At 40.2% G+C, this 23,238-nt stretch overlaps 1 protein-coding gene across 17 annotated transcripts in view; it reads right to left on the bottom strand.

The window, feature by feature from the left end:
• The window catches only part of caska (calcium/calmodulin-dependent serine protein kinase a), a 163,865-nt gene extending 141,246 nt beyond the window's left edge, over positions 1-22,619 (bottom strand). For 8 of the 17 annotated variants that reach the window (XM_088083760.1, XM_088083766.1, XM_088083768.1 and 5 more), the window contains exon 1: positions 21,804-22,615. In XM_088083760.1, coding sequence (XP_087939886.1) covers positions 21,804-21,862 — 59 coding nt within the window. In that variant the 5' untranslated portion in view covers positions 21,863-22,615. Of the gene's footprint in view, positions 1-21,803 lie in introns of all 17 variants that reach the window. The other 9 variants (XM_088083761.1, XM_088083767.1, XM_088083763.1 and 6 more) reach the window with 4 other exon arrangements.
• Between the last annotated feature and the right edge of the window lie 619 nt (positions 22,620-23,238).

Raw genomic sequence — 23,238 nt, 5'->3', positions numbered from 1 at the left:
CGAGCAGAGACGTTGTTCAAGGCCACGAGTAGGAGTCACACAAAAGAGTCAGAGAGCCCACAGTGTGCGTGTGTGTGTGTGTGTGTGTGTGTGCGTGCGTGTGTGTGTGTGCGTGGGTCAGAACACGTGTAGAAACATCACATTGTGCCGTGACATAAGAGCGTCATTTCCTGATTTTCTGTCCACCATCGTAGCATGCTGCACCTTAAAGGGAGGCCTGAGTTTAGGCTTGCTTCTTCTCCTAAACTCTGGCATTTTTATCAAAACTGAGACAATACAGTTATAAACTGAACCTGTTTCCTCGGTACAGCAGCAGGGTCGCAGCACAGAGAAGCCGAATCAGATTTGACTAATCACATAACGAGAAATGACCGACAAGACGAAGTAAAAAGGTTTTGTGTCAGAGCAAAAAGCAAAAGTGTCTGTTTGGCAATATTTCGTATTTAACCTTTAGGGACTGTTTGGCACATTCTGCACGCTTTTTATTCTTCATTTTTAATCATTTTAGCTGAGTTCATGCATGGGGCATAAATTTTATCAAGATTGTGTATTCTTGATTAATCATGAAATTACAATTAGTCTAAAATACACAGTGGGAACTAAACTGATACATTCATACCCATATCCCAGACTATGACAAAGAAAATTTACTTTTTACTACTTTACTTTATTTTACTTTTTTACTTTATTATTTGTCTACATGTCTATTTATTTATTTATTATTAATTTAATATTTAATATTTAATTTAATAATAATTAATTAATAATTAATTTAATTAATATTAATCTATTATTATTTATTATTAATTTACTCATTTTTGTGTATTTTCATCTCAAAACATAAAAACACGGCATTTAAAGGGTCAAAATTCAGAAAAGTAATGAATATTTGATATTAACCATTAGAACTGATGTTGGTTAAAAAATTAACTCAATAAAAGTAGATACAGCAGTACGGCAGTACGCTTTGAAAAATATTATACATTGATATGATATCAATGTATAATATTTTTCAAAGCGTTTTGTGTGCACGGAGCGACACGAGGGTGTGTAATATTAAAACGGGCCATAAGGGTTAAATGAGCAGACAGTCGATGCCAACTTGACGGATTTTGATTCTTTATGCTTGTAAATGTCAGCCTAACTCAACCTGATAATTAAATCTACAAATATTTCTCTATTGTTTAATTTTTCATTTCACTGTTCTGCCTTTGATGCAACCTATAAATCTCCGGAGAACATTATTGTGGAGGAGATGAAAACAGGAAATGCTTAAAACTAAATCACTGCGATTACACCAGAAATGCACGAGTTGCTTTGTGACCTCACTCCAACTTCAGTGAGCGGGGAGATTTACTGAAATAATAAAGTGTGATATTAGTATTTTATTTACTCTACATTTAATGCAGTCATAAATAAGACTGACGTTTTGAGCAGGAGTTGAGGGAGAGGAGAGAGGCTGAGGGAGTGGAGGAGATAAAGAGAGAATGAAGTGGTTCATTGTACTGTGAGATTGTGGCAGCTTGAAGTAAGACAATGTGGTTTTCCACCCAGCTCACCGCAGCGAGTCCCGCTCTGCGCCTCTGTCACCGAGCCCCATGTCGCACTTACAATGGAGCTGCGACACAGAGCATGTGTCACCCATCTGTCAGACAATGTGTCAACACAGCCATAATACCCCGGCTAAATGTGGCTACGGCCCGTTAAGGCCCCTCGCATCGATGCTCCTCCGAATATTCACTGCTTCCAAACCTAATCTCTACATATGTGATACTTACAGCCTGCGGGCCAAATCTGGCCCCCGATAGGGTGCTGTGTGGCCCCACAAGCATTTTGTAATTCACAATAAAAATAAAGTGATTCACAGTGGTGACTGTTTTTGTACTTTAAGAATATATAAGGTGCCAGAGTGCATAAAACAGCATCAAAATAGAGCTGGCTTATCAAAAGTGACTGTGGAGGATCCCCCACACCCTCTGACAGCGGCCCTCGCTAAGACACTAATGTAGTAAGATACTAGAAACATCCTTAAATCCTCGAAAAGTCATAGAATCCAAGAAATGTCACAAAAGCTAGAAATTTCCCCAAATCTTGGAAATGTCCTTATATCTGACAAATGTTTCGAAATCCTAAAACATCCTAAAATCCTACAAAATTTCCAAAATTCTTTTCTTCTGATTTTAGGACATTTACTGAGATACGTCCTAAAATCCTAGAGATGTCCTAAAATCAAAGAAATGTCCTCAAATGTTAGAAAGGTCCTAAAATCCAAAAATATCCTATAATCCGAGAAATGCCCTAAAATCCTAGAAACATGATAACATCAAAGCCATGTGCTAAAATCCCAGAAATGTCCTTAAATACTAGAAATGTCCCCAAGTCCTAGAAACCTCCTGAAAACCTTGAAACGTGCTGAAAACCCAGAAATGTCCTTAAATCCTTGAAACATTGCGGGACTGCTGCGACTGACCTTTGGCCTCTCTGTCATTTTGCAAAAGTGGCCTGAAGCAAAGCATTCCCGCTCTACATCGTCTTCCTCTGCCTGCATCTCTTTCACTTCCAGTTTTTTTTAATTGTTTTGTGTCTTTTCCAGTCCGTTCATTCTCCTCTGTGGGTGGATCCATATGCACAAGCAGACTGCTAAACATCTTCCCAAATATACACTCAACAACCGGAGATGTCATTAAAAAAATGACAGATATTTCATCCCTGTCCCGACCGCGCGTGCACCGGCCAGCCCACGCAGACCTACCTCTGCACCGCACACTGCATCTCCTCTGCAGCCACCATCAATGATTTAAACACAGTTGTAAGCTACAGCAGCCACAGGATTTTCAAATAAATCATTTAATGGGTGCAGGTTCACGCCCGAGTCTGTCAAAATACCTGTGTGTGACTGTTGTGTATGAACACCATGAGATAATCACAAATCAAGCTCAAGGACAAAAAGGACAGACAGTTACTGGGTTACCATGTGTGTGTGTGTGTGTGTGTGTGTGTGTGTGTGTGTGTGTGTGTGTGTGTGTGTGTGTGTGTGTGTGTGTGTGTGTGTGCACGCATGGAACTACCCAAACACACAGGCGTTCCTCTGATCAATACGAAGCATTGTTTAGGAGGCAGGCTGGCGACAGTGCGATCAGTGTTTATTACAATAAACAATAATGAGCGACTGAATGAAATCCTATTCCAGTTTTCACCAGAGGCCGCCATCATTATACATCACACTCATCTGAGCGCACATCGAGCCATGGAGGACAGCGTACGCACGTGTGCCACGATGATAATCCTCCGCACGAAACACAACAAAAAGAAGCTTTGATGAAGCAAGATTGCATCAAAGATTTTCAGCCCGATGTGCAAAGCAAAAAAAAGAAGAAATAACACCACTACTAATACTACTAACAATAATAATAATAACAATAATAATAATAATCCTATATCCCATCTATTAGCATCATTACGACATTTCACAGACTGATTTAAGACATTTTAATGCTAATTAAGGCCTTATTTTTAGATTAACCCTTTGAAACCTGCTTTCAGATTCTTTTCACAAGAATTTACACCTTTGAACATGGAAAGAAAAAGTGAAATTTCTTTCAAAAACATGGGGATAAAGGCAATGAGCAACTTGGTAAGAAATAATACTTAGTAAGAAAATAAAACACTCAATGAAACAGGTTTTTCCAACAATTGTGAATCACCACAAAGAGGAAAAATCCGCCTAAAATCATTCGGCTGATGGATCCAGTAGTTTGCAAGATTACCTTCAGACAAACAAACACACTCACACGGGCAGGCGCACACCTAGCAGAGAAAAAAATGTCACACACACACACACACACACACACACACACACACACACACACACACACACACACACACACACACACACACACACACACACCTGTGTGACAAAGCAGGTAGTAGAGTGTTGCCCTCCAATTAACAGGCACTAAGTTTTAATGAGCTAGCACCTTGTTGGAGCCTGGAAGTTTTTATAGGTTAGTAAATAACTGGCTGGCAGACCAACAGAGAACAAAAACTGGAGGCAACAGAGAGTCTCATGATATTATACGGCGCCAGTCTATGGGCTTTACAAATTATTTTTAATGTCTATATGGTGATTCTTCTAGCTAGTAAGCTAGCTAATAACATAGACATTTTTTTTTTAAATTACAGAATTGTTGGAATTTTTTTAAGCTCGTTTTCAAGGTCTTGCAGTTTTTACTAATTTCTTGCTCATTTTTGGGTCATTTCTTCTTTCATTGCTCATTGTACTGGACATGTCCGACAGCCCGCTCATGTCCGAGGCTCACTCCAGCACGGACATATCCGACAGCCTGCGCGAGCGCAAACGTGTCCGACAGCCCGCTCCAGCGCGGATTATGTCCAACAGCCTTCTCCAGCGTGCGGACATATCCCGCAGCCCCCGCCAATGTGGGCATGACCGACAGCCAGCTCCAGTGTTGATATGTCCGACAGCCCGCTCCAGTGTTGATATGTCCGACAGCCCGCTCCGACTGGAGCTGTTTCAGCAGAATAGGTCCTCCAGTTGGTGACGCCTGTTCTACAGTATATTTATCATGTTCAATGTTGACAGAAAATAAATATTTAAACCAAAATTAACCTTATTATATCTTCATATCTCACTTTGGAGTCAAAGGGAACCTTGAAGCTTGGCAGAAATAGTGATTTGATGTATATCCTGATATATATCGATATCGACTGATATGAAAAAATATGTTATGACAAGACTACACTCTATATTGCCCAACCCAACCTCAAGCCAAATTTTGCAGAAAGGACAAGGAAGAAAGCCAAGACTACTTTTTGGTGGGCCGAAGACAAATTTCCACCCTGGTGGACAATAAAGATATATTCTTTTCCATTCTGTCCTGTTCAGTTCTGTTAATGCTCCTAAAGAGTGAGCATCTGCCAATTCCAGTTTGACTCCATATTAGATTATTATATTTTGGATGGATTTTTTCTTGAAATAATGCATCCACACACACAGTGCGTGTTTGCTCTACAAGAAGCTTACATTAAACCCAGAGCAAACAAACGCAGGATAAAAAATGGATCTGGTTTTGTTGAGCCAACAGAGATCCATCAAAATGTCTCCATGGGCTCTGATCCCAATCCCACTGATCGCCTCAGGGCATCAGCACTGTACAGCGCAGCGCTATAATCAGGGTTCATGCACGTTTTTACCAATAAATTTACATGACTTTGAGGCTAATTTTAAAAACCATACATTCTCTACCGATACTGCTTATTGTTTTTTTTTTTCTACAACAGTTTTTTTTTTTAATTTATATTATATTTTAAAAAATAACTGATTCGGACATACTGGTGCAAAACGGGCAAGGCATGTCAAAAATAACATTTAGCTTTGGGGATTTTATTTATTAAGGGCTTTTATTTATTTACTTAAACTGGCATTTTTTTGAGAAAATATATGGTCTTTTTTGTTGTGGGCTTTAAAATGTTTAGAGATTTTTTTTTAAATGTGATTTTTAAAGAAAAAAAAGAGTTTTTTTCATTACAATTTTTGTGATTTTTAATGGAAGAACTTGGTGAAAAATTTTCATTAAACATTTTTGATGACTTTTTTTCATCTAAAAAATTGACAACCATGAATGACTCCATTTATCACATCCAGAAAATGTATTAATAGAAATTATTTTGGAAATTTCTATTTGCAAATTCCATGACTTTCATTGGCCATACAAACCCTGTCTAATGCCTTTATTCATAATTCAGCAAGTCAGTAATTTAGCCACTACCCTCATCTTGAGTCATTTATAGTCGTTGCTGATGGATCTTTGAATTCTGCAGCAAAAAACTACAGAATCATGCCAAGTGCAAAACCACTGATTAGAAAGCATTTCTACAGCGAAGAAGAAAAAGCCAGGCCACACATGCAGCACTCTACCACAGAGTGTGTGTTTTACCTCCAGCTGCTTTGACACACTAACATTGTAAATATACATTTTGTTCTTAATTGACCTGCCTCATTAAATAGAGGTTCATTACATAAAAGCATGTTTTGCCCACACCCATCAGCGAGCGTGAGACAGAAAGCATGTGGGAGCAAAGTGGGCCGATCTTTCACTAACGTGGATAATGAGAAATCCGTGAGCGCAGAGATAGAGCTCTATAGAAATGGCTTTAGAAAGTGTCTGAATGGAGTGATAAAAATATCATCTATTACAGCAACATACCTGCAGGCCTTCTCGCCTGCTGTCATTAACAATGGGCCTGCCACTGTGAGAGAGGCCTTGAGGCAGGAAACCGTCCCACTTCTATCCACGTAACAGAAGAATTCAACGTGCATTTGGAAATAACTACTGTTCAACAGTTTTCTACAGTTTAGCCTGGTGCTCCTCAAGGATCCATCCTGGAGCCAATTTCTCTTCTCTGTAGTCATGTGACTACTGCTGTTATCTACAGAAAAGAGTTCAATTTTTATATTGCACTGACCGACTGAATAATGTTGTGAGTGCTAACTCTGCTTGGAATTCCTTCAACCTTATGCATCTTCAAATTTCCCTGTATGATTTAATATGATTTAGTTAAAAGTTCTGTATATGACATTCAAAGAGGGGTTTGCCACGCATTCATTTACTTGTGGCAGGCCGCCACAAATAAATCATCTGCTGCCACATAAAGTTTTTTTGGAGCTGGTTTTGCATTGAGACAAGCACCTGACTCCTTCTAAGATCTCATTAAATCACAGAAACTCGTGAAAACAGTCTGCGTTCTTGTGATTCCAATTTCGTCCCAAACAAGGCAACGACTCACAGAAGACCTCTTCTTACCGCCCTGCAACTTCTAACCTTCCTCAGCCTTATTAGCACACCCAGCAGTTGTTTTATCTTTACCATCTAAGTGTGGTAAAGCAGATTAACCCTTTGAAACCTGAGTAAATTGGGTTGATATCTTTGAAAAACATGGTGAGAAGGCAACGAGGAACGAGGAAGAAATGGCCCAAAAATGAGCTAAAATGTGTTTTAAAAACAAAAAAAGTTGCTAAAAAAATTACCAGAAAATAATGTGTATTATTTTAATCATATTATATTTTCTCTGTAGAATAATTATAAAATATGTTTTAAAAAATATTTTAAAAATAGAATTTATGCAATAGTTAATAATCCAAGACTTTTTTTTTTTTTTTTAATTTTTAGGCCAGTCTCTTGTCACCTTTTACTAATTTCTTGCAATTTGTGGGACGTTTCTTTTTTGTTTTAGAAAGAAATAACACCAATCTGGTCAAGTTTCAAGGGTCAAATAGCTTGTGAAAGGCATGTGAACACAAGAAAAATAATGTTGATCCAGGTTTCAAAGAGTTAAATGAAGTATATAACTTGACCTGAATTATGCATCAGGTCTTAAGCTTGAAGCTGAAATACAGTTAGATGTCATGAAATATATACAACATAACGCAATGAAGGTTTAGTGCAACAAAAACAGATGAAATCACTGCAAAGCTTTTCAACATCTGCAAACCATCTTTAGCACAAGAGCATTTTTACTTTCTGCTCTGTTGTTCCTCTGAACAAATATGTCTGTCATTTGGAGCAAATTCTCAACATTAAGCCCAAACTTTTGCATGATACAAGCCCATTCACTTTCCATTTGCCTGTTGCAGAGAATGAGTTTTAGAACAAAAACCCAGCTCAAGTAACTCATTTCGGACGCTCTGCGTGGGTTGACAGTATGAACAATGTCCCCTCTGCTGCTAGAAAACTTCCAAAAGCCATTTTTTAAGGTTTGAAAGGGAAATGTCTTTTCCCTGTGTGTTGTGTGGTGGGTGTTGTTTTTCCAGGAGGCCCCAGCTGTAACCCAGGTGACACCGTGTGCTTTGGCATGCAGCATGGAAATTGGTTTAGATTGAAAAGGCCCCAATTGACAGCCGCATAAAAGAAAATAAACTGGAAACAAGAGAAAGGAGTCAAAAATAGCACTGAGATGTCATCGGCAACTTTTGGCAACCTAATCCCCGACTCAGGCAAACCCAAAAACCTCCACTTGCTATCAAATAGAGTAATTTTTCTCAGCAGTGATATCATATTCAATCTCAAGGATCAAGAACATATAACAGAGATACTCAACTTGCTTTGCTTGGGGGCCACTAAGTTGAGTATCACTGACACAAACCTCTGTGCTGCTACAAGTGTTGAGTGTATGCTGTGGGTGACTTCACAGAGATCTTCATCAGCTCTCTAAATGTGTTCCTGTGTGTTATGAACCTACAGTTGAAACTCATTATACACACATGACGTCTCTGTGGGAGAGCAGTCAGACACACACGAGAGGTCAGGCGCAAAATAATGCATAAATAATGTATTAATAAAACAGCAGCTAACAGAAACCTGCTGTGACCACAAACTGATCCTGACTCAGAGCCGTGTGCTCACATATAAAACAGTGAATAAACTCTGTGTGTGCATGTGTGTGTGCGTGTGTGTGTGTGCATGTGTGTGTGCGTCTGCTATGCTTCGATGCTCAGGGCTGATACGACAAACATCTTGAGACTAGAACAACCCAACAGCCTCAAGCTCTTCTTTCTTTTTTACTGTCCAAACAGCTGATCAGTCGTCTGAAAATAAATCATCAAAATATCTTATAATCTTATTAATTGTGCAATCATTTTAAAATGATAAATAACACTCAGATTCTTTACAGTGTTTCACAAAGGTTGATTGCTTTGGGGCAGCTGATGGGCCCTCTATTACCACACCAAAGTCCATTTTCAACCTAAGGTTTCTTTAAAGGTCCATTGCGTAGGATTTAGGGGACTATAAAATTTTGATTGGATTTAATTCAGGGGTCTGTGATCAATAACAGATGCTGTTAGTAAATATCCTCATCATATTGATCCAGATCAATGGATTGTTACATCCTCACGTTTGAGGCTCGTCCACCTGTTGCTACCGTTATTTCCTTCTTCAAAAGTGATGAAGAACACAAACACTATATGCCAAGAGTTGAGTTTTCTTTACTTACATCAAGTTACTGCCCGCAGGCCCAATCTGGATCATGACAGGGGGTCAGGTGGCCCCCCAACCTAGAAACTTCCTAAAATTCTAGAAATATCCTAAAATCCAAGAAATGATCTTAAAAATGTCATAAAATCTTTGACACATCACAAAGTCCTAGAAATGACCTAAAATCCTACAAATATCCAAAAATCCTATAAGCGTCCTAAAATCCTAGGAATAAAACAATTTGAATTTGAATTTATCCTAAAATCCTAGAAACTTCCTAAAATCAGAGAAACATGCTAAAATCTGAAATATTTGCCAAAAACTAAGTAATTACTTTATATCCTAAAATATCTGAAAATCCTAGAAATGTCCTAAAATCCTAGAAACGTATATGAGGCTGCTATGACTGGCCCCTGGCCTTCTGTCATTTTACAAAAATGGCCCCAGGTAAAGCGGGTTGAGTCTCCCTGTCTTTATGACCAGATCAGAGTAGATAAGGATTATATCCATCTTTATGAAAGATATATCAGTAGCAGTTCCAGATTTGAGATGTTTTGGCACAGGACCTTTATCGGGGTATTATCATTATCATGGTAGGGAGAACCGTCTTGACATACACAACTAAATATCAATTATGCAATAAAAAACAGAAGGTTAGATGACTTGCTAACCACACAGGAGCAGGATATAGACCCAAACTCAATATAAAAATACTATTAAATAACTACAAAAAACCCATAATTCCTAATCCATAAATAACAAAAACGCCTTTTGGACACAGGCTCAGAATAAACCCAGACTGCCTCTTTCTGTTTCCGGTCTAAATTATCTGGGATCTCTCTCTTTTGCAGCAAAGCAAATTAAATAACTGCAGACAGCGAGTTCAGTTTCCTGATGAGAACCATTTCCAGACAGCACACATTTCCGTCACTTGTAATGTGCTCCGGCAGCCCAGATCTGGAGGAAACTTTTCACACCAAATTCCAGCCATACCAGCGAGACGAGCCTGCAGAAAAGTTATCAGTGACGGGGCTGTTTGGGTCAGCGTCCTGGAAGAAGCTGCTGCTGCACAGATAACTGAAATCCTCCGCCTGCTTAAACAATCTGACAACAACGAGACGCATTGTATCAAACAGGCCTCGTCATCTGGAGAACATGACTGATGACTGCATTAGTAAAAAGGTCAGGTGTCACGTTTGCTTTTTCTCCCCCTCTATAGGAACATAAAGTGGAAATGAAGAAAGTGAGAAGAGGTCCCCGGATAACAGCTCTGATTGCGCCGCTCTTCCTGCGATGCTGCCTTGCATACACAACAGCCTCGGGAGGTGGAAATCACGTCTACACTTGGTTTAAAGTGAACCACTGACTGGCACTCTCTATAAATATCTTAAGGACTGTGTGTTTGGAGGAGACGCTGCAGATCGCTGCACTGCTTTAATACAGATACACATTGTTTCAGAGGAGGACAGTTCATAACCATATCGTCCACCTCGACAGCGGCCAGTTTAGGAAGTTATCTTGGCTGATCGCTCAAACTAAAATACACAGTAGGTGGGTTTCTATTGCAGATTTGCACAAATACAATTGTGAGATACAGTGCCTTGCGAAAGTATTCGGCCCCCTTGAACCTTTCAACCTTTCACCACATTTCAGGCTTCAAACATAAAGAAATAAAATTTTAATTTTTTGTCAAGAATCAACAACAAGTGGGACACAATCGTGAAGTGGAACGAAATTTATTGGATAATTTAAACTTTTTTAACAAATAAAAAACTGAAAAGTGGGGCGTGCAATATTATTCGGCCCCTTTACTTTCAATGCAGCAAACTCACTCCAGAAGTTCAGTGAGGATCTCTGAATGATCCAATGTTGTCCTAAATGACTGATGATGATAAATAGAATCCACCTGTGTGTAATCAAGTCTCCGTATAAATGCACCTGCTCTGTGATAGTCTCAGGGTTCTGTTTAAAGCGCAGAGAGCATCATGAAGACCAAGGAACACACCAGGCAGGTCCGAGATACTGTTGTGGAGAAGTTTAAAGCCGGATTTGGATACAAAAAGATTTCCCAAGCTTTAAACATCTCAAGGAGCACTGTGCAAGCAATCATATTGAAATGGAAGGAGTATCAGACCACTGCAAATCTACCAAGACCCGGCCGTCCCTCCAAACTTTCATCTCAAACAAGGAGAAAACTGATCAGAGATGCAGCCAAGAGGCCCATGATCACTCTGGATGAACTGCAGAGATCTACAGCTGAGGTAGGAGAGTCTGTCCATTGGACAACAATCAGTCGTACACTGCACAAATCTGGCCTTTATGGAAGAGTGGCAAGAAGAAAGCCATTTCTCAAAGATATCCATAAAAGTCTCGTTTAAAGTTTGCCACAAGCCACCTGGGAGACACACCAAACATGTGGAAGAAGGTGCTCTGGTCAGATGAAACCAAAATCGAACTTTTTGGCCACAATGCAAAAACGATATATTTGGCGTAAAAAGCAATACAGCTCATCACCCTGAACACACCATCCCCACTGTCAAACATGGTGGTGGCAGCATCATGGTTTGGGCCTGCTTTTCTTCAGCAGGGACAGGGAAGATGGTTAAAATTGACGGGAAGATGGATGGAGCCAAATACAGGACCATTCTGGAAGAAAACCTGTTGGAGTCTGCACAAGACCTGAGACTGGGACGGAGATTTATCTTCCAACAGGACAATGATCCAAAACATAAAGCCAAATCTACAATGGAATGGTTCACAAATAAACGTATCCAGGTGTTAGAATGGCCAAGTCAAAGTCCAGACCTGAATCCAATCGAGAATCTGTGGAAAGAGCTGAAGACTGCTGTTCACAAACGCTCTCCATCCAACCTCACTGAGCTCGAGCTGTTTTGCAAGGAAGAATGGGCAAGAATTTCAGTCTCTCGATGTGCAAAACTGATAGAAACATACCCCAAGCGACTTGCAGCTGTAATTGGAGCAAAAGGTGGCGCTACAAAGTATTAACGCATGAGGCCAAATAATATTGCACGCCCCACTTTTCAGTTTTTTATTTGTTAAAAAAGTTTAAATTACTCAATAAATTTCATTCCACTTCACGATTGTGTCCCACTTGTTGTTGTTTCTTGACAAAAAATTTAAATTTGATATCTTTATGTTTGAAGCCTGAAATGTGGCGAAAGGTTGCAAGGTTCAAGGGGGCCGAATACTTTCGCAAGGCACTGTAATTGTGTATCCATTGAGTGATGTTATGCAACTTCTCCTCTGGCGATAACAGTCCAATAAGCATGGCGACGGATGTTTAAAAAAATATTAGCAGCTTTATTAGGGTTTGAGCGCCGACCTAAGGCCCAATGTTGAGACTGATGGAATTATTATTCACGTAAATAGATTGCCCTTTTGAGGGCTTTATCGTGTTCAAAAACTCTTGAAACTTTGCAGACTGTTGATAATTTTCTGTATTTTGTGTCTCATGCTTGGGTGCAAGAAAATGGCTCAGTAGCGCCCCACCACAAAATTTCAACAAAGTAGCCCCCAAAGCTGTTTTCACCTACACAGGCGATAATTGGCAGGCAAATATAACAAGCAAAACCGTACAAAGTCTCATGGCGCCAGTACCTCCAGTACCCCCAGCCTGCGGGGGCCTGTTCATCACTGCTTGCAGCTTTAATTTCTACTGCAGCCGCCACACTAGCCGTCAGATTTCTAATCCAAGGCCACGCAGGCAGTAAGAGTCACTTAATCACATATTTTATACTTGATAAAAATGTTTATGTTTGTATACAACATAAATATGTTTTGATATATAAGTTCAATAGCAGCAATCTAATAGCATCATAATTTTTATTCATTCATTGAAGATAGTTGATTTGAATGTTAAAAAATAAAGAAAATAAAAATAAAAATAAGAAACAAAACATTCCTAAGCCTTATTGTTAAACTGTCCGGCCCGTAGCTTCATGTCCTGGTTCACTTCACAGCGTCGCTGTCAGAGAAAAAACTGTAGTTGAAAAAACACACCAGCTGGTGAACATAAAGCAGAGCATTTAGCAGCTAAAGAGACGGATATTTCCCTTAATAGTTGGTGGAGACAAAAACAGAGCAAAAAGTGAGAGAACACTGACCCGACATGCATCAGGTGACACAAACATGACTCCTAAAAAGAGATCCTGCTAACTGCAGGCTCCATAAAAAACTGTTTAGTGACAAATTCACCGTATCAGTTTCCGCTGCACCCAATTGGCAGGTTTAAACACAACACATTTTAAGGCTTTTGAACCAATATCATGACACAAAAGAGTTTCACTTTAGAGAAATTTTGAATCCTAACAGCTTAAAAGCCACAAAAAGCATACATGTAAAAACACGGAAGGGACTTCAGCAGGTAGCTATTGTGTGAAATGAACAGAGCCTGTTCACAAAACGTAGCTCTTTCACTTAGCGCTGCACACGGAGAGCTGCTGCGGCCTGCTGAGGGTGTTTTCTCCAGCTTGATGAGGGTGAATAAATATTTCAGTGGTTGAGTGCGAGATCTCTCTGCTATATCATCTATGTGTAATTGTGCGTGCAGGGAACCAGCCTTTCAGCAGATTTTCTCCTCCAAACCCCAACAGAGAGGCCAACATCGTCTAATACGAGCTGCCTGCACACAATTATACACATGGTGCAGGCGGAGGCCCTGGAGACAACTCCACGAGTGGATTCCCTCGAGGCCACGGACCCCATTCAGTCACATCCGCATCGCATTATGACTTCAAGAACTCGCATTTCTTAATTGGGTATTGTTGAGCACCTACTTTAGACTCCCAATTAAAATGGATTTATTAGAACGGAGCTAAAGAGAACTTGTTAGAGAAGGAACATCCTGGCCATCTCTGCCAAGCTGTTATCTTAACCACTGAAAAGGGACAGAAAACTCCACCACTTGGCAGATGCTCTTATTCAAATTGACCCCCAGTATAATATCTTTTTCTAGGAGAGGAGCCTCTGTGGTAAAAAAAAAAAAAAACTGTCATTAAGTTCAGAGCCATGCAGGCTGCGTTTAAAAACACTCTGAGGTCTGACAATGTGAACAAGTGATACTCAACCTGCAGGCCAAATCTGGCCCCCCAACCATTTTCTTATTCACAATAAAAACAAATTGAATTACACTGGGAATTGCTTTTGTGCTCTTAGTACATAAGGTGCCAAAGTGCATAAAACAGCATCAAAACAGAGCTTGTTGATCAAAAAAGTGCCAGTTTTACTGTCCTAAAATCCTTCAAATGTCCTACAATCTCAGAAATGTACTACAATCCTGTAAACGTCCTAAAATCCTAGAAACATTTATGGTGCTGCTGCAACTGGCCCCTGACCACAGCAGCACCCTGGCCTCCTGTCATTTTGCAAAAGTCCTAAAATCTTAAATCTTTAAATCCAAGACACATCCTAAAATCTTGAAAAATCCTAATAAATGTCCTAAAATCCTGTTAACAAGCTAAAATCCTAGAAACATCCTAAAATTCTTGAAATATGCTGAAATCAATCGTATGGCCTAAAATCGTATAAATGTCCTAAAATCCTTGAATTTTCCTAAAATACAAGAAATTTCCTACAATCGGAGAAACGTCCTTAAAATCCTTGAAATGTCCTAAAGTCCTAAAAATGTCCTAAAATCCTATAACTGTGCTAAAATCCTAGAATCGTCCTACAATTCAAGACATGTCTTAAAATTCTTAAAAATGTCCTTAAATCCCAGAAACCTCCTATGTCCTAAAACTTAAAAAACATCCTAGAAACTTAGAAATGTCCTAAAATCCTATAAATGTCTTAAAACCTGTCAAACATTTTGGGGCTGCTGTCCAAACAAAGCAAGTTGCGTCTCCCTGCTGTAAACATATCCGTGTTTAACCCCTGACCTCTGGCCTCTGGGGCTGCTGGAGCCGCGGCCTCGTCGGGTTATTTGTAGGAAACTTCCGGCCGATTCGTCAATGCTCAGACAACCTGAGCCCTGTGGCCGCCTCCGTCAGAGACACGGCTCCGGTAGCGGAGCTGCCTGCCCTGATGTAGGTCAGTGTTTCACACCGGGCACGAGTGTGTGCAAACACCTACACACACACACACACACACACACACACACACACACATATAAATACACAAAAACCTGAGCGGAGCCTTTAAAACTCATAATTAACTAAACTGGCTGGTTGCACCTTGGCACAAGAAAGCACTCTACTCTTCCTGAGGGAAAGGATGAGGGAGACACACAAACCTTCCTCATTATTACCATAATTTCTTCCACAGCGAGCTGAAAAAGGCGGCGGAGGAACAGTGAACTAGTATTTGGTTCCCTGCGGATTACAGGGTGATGTCAGTTCACCGCAGGAGGTGAATGGGACACATGCGTAGTCGATAGAGCTGTGCCTCGGGCTTATATTCCCTGTCACCTCCTGGAAAGGGACACGCCAGGCCACACAACTGCAGGAGCTGACACATGCACCACACACACACATTAACACACACCTCCTAAGGCCGAGAGTTATAATGACATTCAGGCTTTGTACAGCACCCCCGAGTGTCCTCCCAGGCCATGAGGTATGCAAATGGTGGATAATTCGTTTTATTCACAGTGGAGCAGATCAGCTCTGCAGAGATGTATGTTTTAGTACAAAATCCACTTTTAAATCCACTGTGAGTCCAAATATTCAGAGCAGGTAGGTCACTGACTCGTTCAGCTAATATTAACTCTCATTTTTTTGGCTCCATTAAAGACATATTTCTGATTTTCTGAAGTGGATTTGTATGAGGTACTTATCCAGAAACCGTATATATCACAGAGGAGATGGCCGACCATCACCATGTGACGACTTCGGAGTGAGAATGGGTTGGTTTGTCTTATTTATAACTGGTTTATTTCTAAGTTACCCATATGATGGGGAAAAGCAGCTGGTCAGTGGATACTTTCACATTATCTAATAAGGCCAAAAACATCTGGACATTACTGGGTCAACTAAACAAGACATGAGAAACTTTTATTGAAGAAGGCTACAAGACAAATACCTGAAAACAAGCAAAGAATATATAAAATAAATTAAAAGTAAAAAAGAAAAAAAAACATGACCTGAAATGTGCTGAAAAACATGTATTTATTTTTTGTATGTTATTATATTTTTTCTGTGACATAATTTTAGATATAAATTATTGTAAATACAAAAATAGTTTTTGGGACATTTTCCCTATTTTTTAAACTATTTTTCTTATTACCTTCTAACAATTTTTACTTGATGTTTTGCAGTTTGTGGGATTTTTTTTGTGAAAGAAATTTAACCAATATGCTCATGTTTCTCAGGGTCAAATAGCTTGTGAAAGGCATCGGAACGCACACAAAAAAAAACTGACGCATTTAAACATACAGACTGTTTTTACATAAAGCTATACTTTAAAATTGGTGAAGTGTCCCTTTAACAGGGGGAATGAGGGTCTGCGTAACCTCTCACCGGCCTGTGACTGCAGCATGCACGCTGTGTAAACTGCATTCGGATGTTGCAACCATGACATCATAACCAAACCTGGGACACTGTGCAGTTTTGCTCTGATGCACCGAAATTAGCATTTGCTGTTGTCACCGAGTATTAACTGCAGTGCAGTTTTCGAGCTGCGAGGAAAAACAAAAGCAAACAACATCTTTTCTTTGCCGTCCCTTTCTTTATGCAGAGCGCTGCGTTACGTCCCCCACTGTGAGAAACACTGGCACTTTCTTTTTTTTTGAGGATGAACTAGAAAAGAGCGTGTCCCGAAGGCACAGGATGTCTCTTAATGTGTGAGTCAAACTAATGGACTGCTTCCCTCCACTGCGCCCCTGACCTCTTCTGCTCCCTCACTCATCCAACCTCTCTTTCACTCTCATCCCAGATTCACTCTCCTTGTCTTCTTGGTCCTAACGTCTCCCACCATCACCCCCGTCCTCTTGTTTTTGTGCCTCGGGACACAGCAGCACAACGGGCAGGATCAATCTGACAGCATGACAGATGTACACGACACACTCACGTGGGTGACAGACAAGCTTTTGTCCGAGGTCGATGCTCTGAAAGTACGTGCACGGGGCAAAAAATCTTATGTTTGCATCGTCAACTGATGCAAAAATATAAACACATCTGCAGGGTGGATCCTTTCTTTCCACAGAGCCACACACCTAAATCCAGCGGACACACACAGAGCCGGGATCACAACACTGCTTTCCAAGCACAGTTCAGGATGACCTACATATGGATCTGTATACACACACACACACACACACACACACACACACGCACCAACACACACGCACTGCACGATTCAGGGCGTTGGGCTTTTAAAGTAATGCCCTCCCTGACTGCCGTGTTGTCATTTGGTCGGGTTTCCCTGCGGTTAATCCAGTCTCTTTTAGGATCAGAAACCACAATTAGTGCTTCAGTGCGGCCGTAAAAGGAAGCCGAGGCTGCAGCAGCAGAGAGCAGCAGGTCGGCTGATAAAAGGCCGCTCTCTTCTTCTGCAAACTGTAAATCACAGACAATCTGTCCGGTGTACCGAGTGCGGCTGTGATTCACAGAGTGTGTTTGTGTGACTCAGTGTTTGGCTTTAAAAGGTGTTCCTCCTGTCGCACGAGATCTTCGCCTGAACACATATTTAAAATGCTGATCACTGTATTTTTATATTATACATGAAGGCACGTGGCTCATAGACAGAGTGCATACACATTTTTATTAATAAATATCCAGGACTTTTCCAGGACTTTGAGGCAAATTTAAGGACCATTCTCTCTTTTTTCATTATAATAGCTTTTTAAAAAAAAATGTTTTTAAATCATTAATTCAGAGCAGGATTAGAGTTGCGCATTTAATATACTTTAGGGACTGCTGGTTATTTATGGCAGGGGGTGCATGTCAAATTATTTTTAAGCACCGGGGAGGGACCTGTGTTTATGTATTTTGGCTGAAGGAGAGGGCCAAACAACTTTAAATGGCTGTATTTTGTTTTTATTTTTTAAAATGTATCAATTTGTAAAGAAAACATTTTGACATTTTTTTATTATTCACTTATTTATTTTTTATTTTTTATTTTTGAAGAAAATATTTTGGCGATATCTTTCTTTTTCTAAAAAAAAAAATGGGCAAATTTAAAAGTTTTTTTTCAAATTCTTTAAAATATTTGGGAGATTTTTTTCTCTAAACGTTTTATTGAGTTTTATTTTTTTTTCCTACAGATTGTCTGTGATTTTTAAAGGGAAAAAAATGTGATTCTTATTTTCTTTAAACATTTTGCTAACTTTTTTCTTTAAAAAAAAACACCCAAAATTACACAATTTATCACAGCTACAAACTGCAAAATCAGACATTATCATGCGATTTTCAAATTTCTGGCAGTCCGGTACATATCGCGCATTATAATGCAGGCTTGTGAAACAATATTCCATGATTTTTCCAAAACTTTCAATGTATATTAAATTTTCCAAGCTAAGATATTGCTATCTGCAAATTCCATGACATTTCGGGGGTTTTCCTGACCGTGTGAACCCTGGAAACAGCTGGCGGAGTCCTTTGGGAGCACGTTTGTATGAGTGAGAGAAAGAGAAACCGATTGTGACTGTTCGGGGTAAAACAGCGCACTCACTCAGTTTTCAGGCTTGCCTAAACACGTACAGTGCGGCGCAGGTCTTATCACCCTGTCAAACAGTCAACCATCTCTGTGACACCGCAGAAGTCCCAGAACCAGTCGGCCCGCTCTGACTGACTGACTGCGTCTGTCAGGCCTGCCAAGCTCCTGATTCACATGGAGCTTCTGTTTGTAACGCCCAATGAAGTGCTTCATTCAAGACCAGCAGCTTGGATGACACAGTCAGTTATTCATGCGTCGGTCAAAGCAGAAACAGTTTTCCCTCCAACAGATCTTCTCCTCTCATTCAGCTGTCTGGGCTGAATATCAAAACAAAGTGACTGTCTCCCTTCAGCTCTCACAGCCTCTCCTCTTACCCAGCTCCTTTGTGCCATATCAAGCTGGAAAGTCCCAGGTGTGGTGCAGGTACTGCAGCTCAACAAAGCGTAAAGGAATGACCCAAGAGGCCACAATGGACACGTCTTACTGCCATTTTTTAACCGGTTTTGGTTATTTGTCATCCCACGAGCACCATGGGAACATTTACTTTCACACACTGTCACAACTCTCTACCTCTCTGCAAAAGATTATAATTACACAGATAAAAGATAATGACACACCAAGCTTTGTTGCTTCTAAAGCAGGATCACAAAAGGGAAAGTAATTGTAGCAACCGCAGTACGAATCACAGCAATCGTTCGGAAACACCAACTATGATTCTAAAGGGAGTTTTGCTGCTTTTCTATGTGTTTCTGTTGCAGCCAAACTGGTTTCATTTATTTAAAAAGAATCGGGAGACGGCAACAAGTTACTAACCCGGACATGGCCCAAAAATGAGCAAAAAATTTTTTAAAAAAAGTTACAAGAAAATTATTTGAAAATAAGCACCAATAATATTTTTTAAAAAGATGAAAGTGTGCTAAAAAAAAAAAAAAAAAAAATTTTCAAGTTGCCTAAAAATTAAAATGGGTTAAAACTGCATATGAAAGTAGTTTTTACCTTCATGAAAATGCCATGTGCTTACTACGAAAATCTTATTTTCAATGTGCTTTTAAGTGTTTTGAGAATTTTATGACAAAAATAACATAAATGAACGTTTATATTATTACCATACTAACATTTTTAAATCATTAGTATTTAACATATTCAGTGAGACAGTAACCGATAATAGAAGTTCCCAAAATACAACTTGCACAAATATTTAAGTTCATTATCCATATTTTAACGTTGCAATGTGATTTAAGCTGCAAAATGTCTAAAACATTTTTACAGTACTTGGCAACATGCTTTTAATGTTTTCTCTACTCTATAGAATGAAATTACGTGTTTTATGGGAAAATAATCAGCATAATCCTGCCTTACTAATATTGTTATTTGACATCAAATATATATGTATTTATTTCATACATTATTGTTTTTTTACCCTGTAACATAATTTTAATTATAAACGTATTATAACTATATCATTTTTTGGACATTTTTGCCTATTTTTTAAAATCATTTTCTAATAATGCTAGGGATTTTTCTTGTCACCTTTAACTAGTTTCTTGCAATTTTAGGACATTTCTTGCCAAGTTGGTCCCCATGTTTTAGAAAGAAGTTAAACCAATCCGCTCAGGTTTCAAAGGGTTAAATAGTTGGTAAAAGGCATCTGAACACAGCACAAGAAAGTGTATGTCAATCCAGGTTTGAAAGGGTTTTAACACAGGATGAAATGCATTTGTGATACACACATCCTCGCTTAACAATTGGGTTAATAATGTAGCATCTTACTCTGCAAACCGAGACACAATGCAGACACCTCTCTCTGTAAAAACATTCCCAAAAATCTGAAGCTGCTATCCCTTTTCTTCCCTTTGCAGTGAATACTACACAAAGTAGCCTGGATGAGACCTTCAGTCACTAACGATGACCAGATGTGCAGCGTGCATGACTCATTATGGTCTGGTGCCCTGCCCTTTAATCTCTGCAGCGAGTTGCCAACACTGCCACTGGGTCAAAGCACACACTATCATGCACAATGTAAGGCTACACACACACACACACACACACACACACACACACACACACCGTGCAGGAAGCTGACGAATACTACCACAGTCAAGCTTATCTTCATGTTTGAATAAAGCAATAAAACTGGGAATGGTAACACGTCCACGGCGCCCATAAAAAGGCAATAATGCATGCGGATTAAATTGTTTTGGGACACGCCTGTGTGTATTTATAATGTAGTGTTCCTGAGGGGTGTAAGATAGCGTAGTGGTTCCCAACTGGTGGGTCGCGGTCCTAAAGTGGGTCGCAGGTCCATCCTGAATGGACCGCAAGTGAGTGATTTGGGGAAATGTCCGACATGATACGTTAAAGGACAGTCGGAAAAATAAAAACTTTAATGATAATTTCTGTTTTTTTCTGATAAACTGTTTAATTTTGGCAAATTATTTCAGTGGGCCTGCAATTTGGTAGGCATGTTTCTTCTGGGTTTTTTTTTTTTTTTGATTATCAAAAAATTTGAATGGGAAAACAATAAACAAAAGGAAAATACCACTTTAATTATATTATTTTTAAAATAAAAACAAATTGGCCAAATTTTTTTTTTTTAAATGCAAAAGTTTTTTTCCCCCTCAAAAATTTTTTTTTAAAAATTAAAAGCGGCAGTCTTTTCTAACACGCCTTCCAAAACCACAAGTCAGCAGAGAGAAATCTAGATCCAGTGTCTGGACCAGTTGGGAACCATTGCTGTAAACTACCATTAACCCTTTGACACCTGGGAAAACTGGCTCGATTTCTTTCAAAAACATGGGAGGGAGACAATGAGCAACAACATAACATTTTAAAATAAAGGCAATAACCAAAAATAATAATTTTCTCATTTTTCTTGGAGAACATTTCTCACCAGGTAGCTTATTGCCTTCACCCCCCATGTTTTTCAAAAAAGCACTAATTTGCTCACGGGCTTATATGCACGTGAAAGGTGTGTGAAAGCTCACAAGTAAAATGATGTCAGTCCAGGTTTTTAAAGGGTTAAGGTCACTATACATTTAATTATGATGACCACAGTTGCTGCACAAATATGCACGCCTTTTTGAGTGTGCGTGTGAGCGTGCATCTTGCGCGTGCCAAACCGTTTAAGCTATCACGAGCAGCTGATTGCAAACGTTAAAAACACACAGAAAGGGCTAACAGAGCAAATGCAACACTTACTTGCCGATGACCTCGCAGAGCTCGTACACATCTTCAAAGAGGATGTCGTCGTCCGCCATAGTCCGACCCCGGCTGGGGAAAAATTACCCCCCCACCCCCCCAAAAAAAATAATAATAATGCGTCCCAAAACCTGGAGGTGCTCCTGAGGCCACGAGCCGCTGACCGTTTGACAGAAATAACTGAAGTCCGCAGCGGCGGCGGTCGGTAAAGAGTTCCCAAAGAAAGGCTGCTAAATTCCAGTTGTTGCCTCCTTCGTCGACCCCCCGCCCCCCGGCTCCAAAAAAACGCTGCGTCGCTGTGGGTGAGTCGGTACTGGGGGAGCTCAGTAATCCAGTTTGGGAGTCCACCGGTTCGGCCCCGCCTTTCCCACAGCTTCCCGGTATCTCGAAACCATACGTGGTTTGTCAAACAAACATTATAGTAAACTCCTCCGCCGGTGTGTGTGCGCTCGTGCTCCCGGTGACGGACTTCAGAGCGGGGGAACAGCCCGGTGCACGGTGTGCATCCGGCGGCTCGCGGCGCTGATCCAGGTGGGTTACAGTGATCCTCAGTCCCCGAGGCAGCCGCGGGTTACTCTGCCGGGATGCACACACACACTCACTCACACTCACACACACACAAACACGCGCACGCACACGCACAGTCCTCCGGTAGCCGTTAACTCGCGGTTCAAGTCCTCGCCACGAGCTCCGCTCTCCGTTTCAAACACTTTCCAGCCGTTGGTTGGTGCTTTTCTCCCCCGCCGCTGTCGCCCCGCGAGCCCGGACCGACCGACGTTCAGCTCCGCGGAGCTTCCAGAAAAGCAGGCTCCTCCCACACGGGGGTTATGAAACTGCTCCGCTCTCCTCCATTTTGGCGCCAAGCCGTTACCCAGGATTCTCCTTTCAGGCCTGTAGGCTTTGAGCCAACATGGCGGCGCGGCGGCGCCATGAAGGCTTTTCTCAAACCGCAGTTTCCTTCAATGGAGAGACATGAAGAGGAGTTCCCACCCGGAAGCCAGAAGCAGTATGAATGAAGCGTGTCCCTAAATCTGCAACTACGACCTAAAAGTCACAAGAATATTAATGTCAAAATTAGCTGGATGGGATTATTAGATATGATCAACAAACAAGGATATTTTTTTTATCAATTATATATTTAATTATATTAATTTAATTATTTATTTTATTGTATTATTAAAATTTGTTTATTTATTTTGCATCATGATATAGAATTACACAAACACACACACACATAGACATGGGCCTATATATATTTCAAGTAAAACAAACCAACAACAAAGACATATATATATATATATATATGTATCAGAATCAGAATCAGAAATACTTTATTGATCCCTGAGGGGAAATTGCCTTTAGTTACAGATGCTCCCATTCATTTACTTTTTGTAAATTTCTTGCTAATATTTGGGCCAATACTTGTTGCCCTCCT

The sequence above is a fragment of the Plectropomus leopardus genome, chromosome 10, assembly GCF_026936395.1.
Source record: "Plectropomus leopardus strain MGB_pleo_1.0 chromosome 10, ASM2693639v1, whole genome shotgun sequence".
NCBI lineage: Eukaryota > Metazoa > Chordata > Actinopteri > Perciformes > Serranidae > Plectropomus > Plectropomus leopardus.
This window is presented reverse-complemented; position numbering and strand designations above follow the sequence as displayed.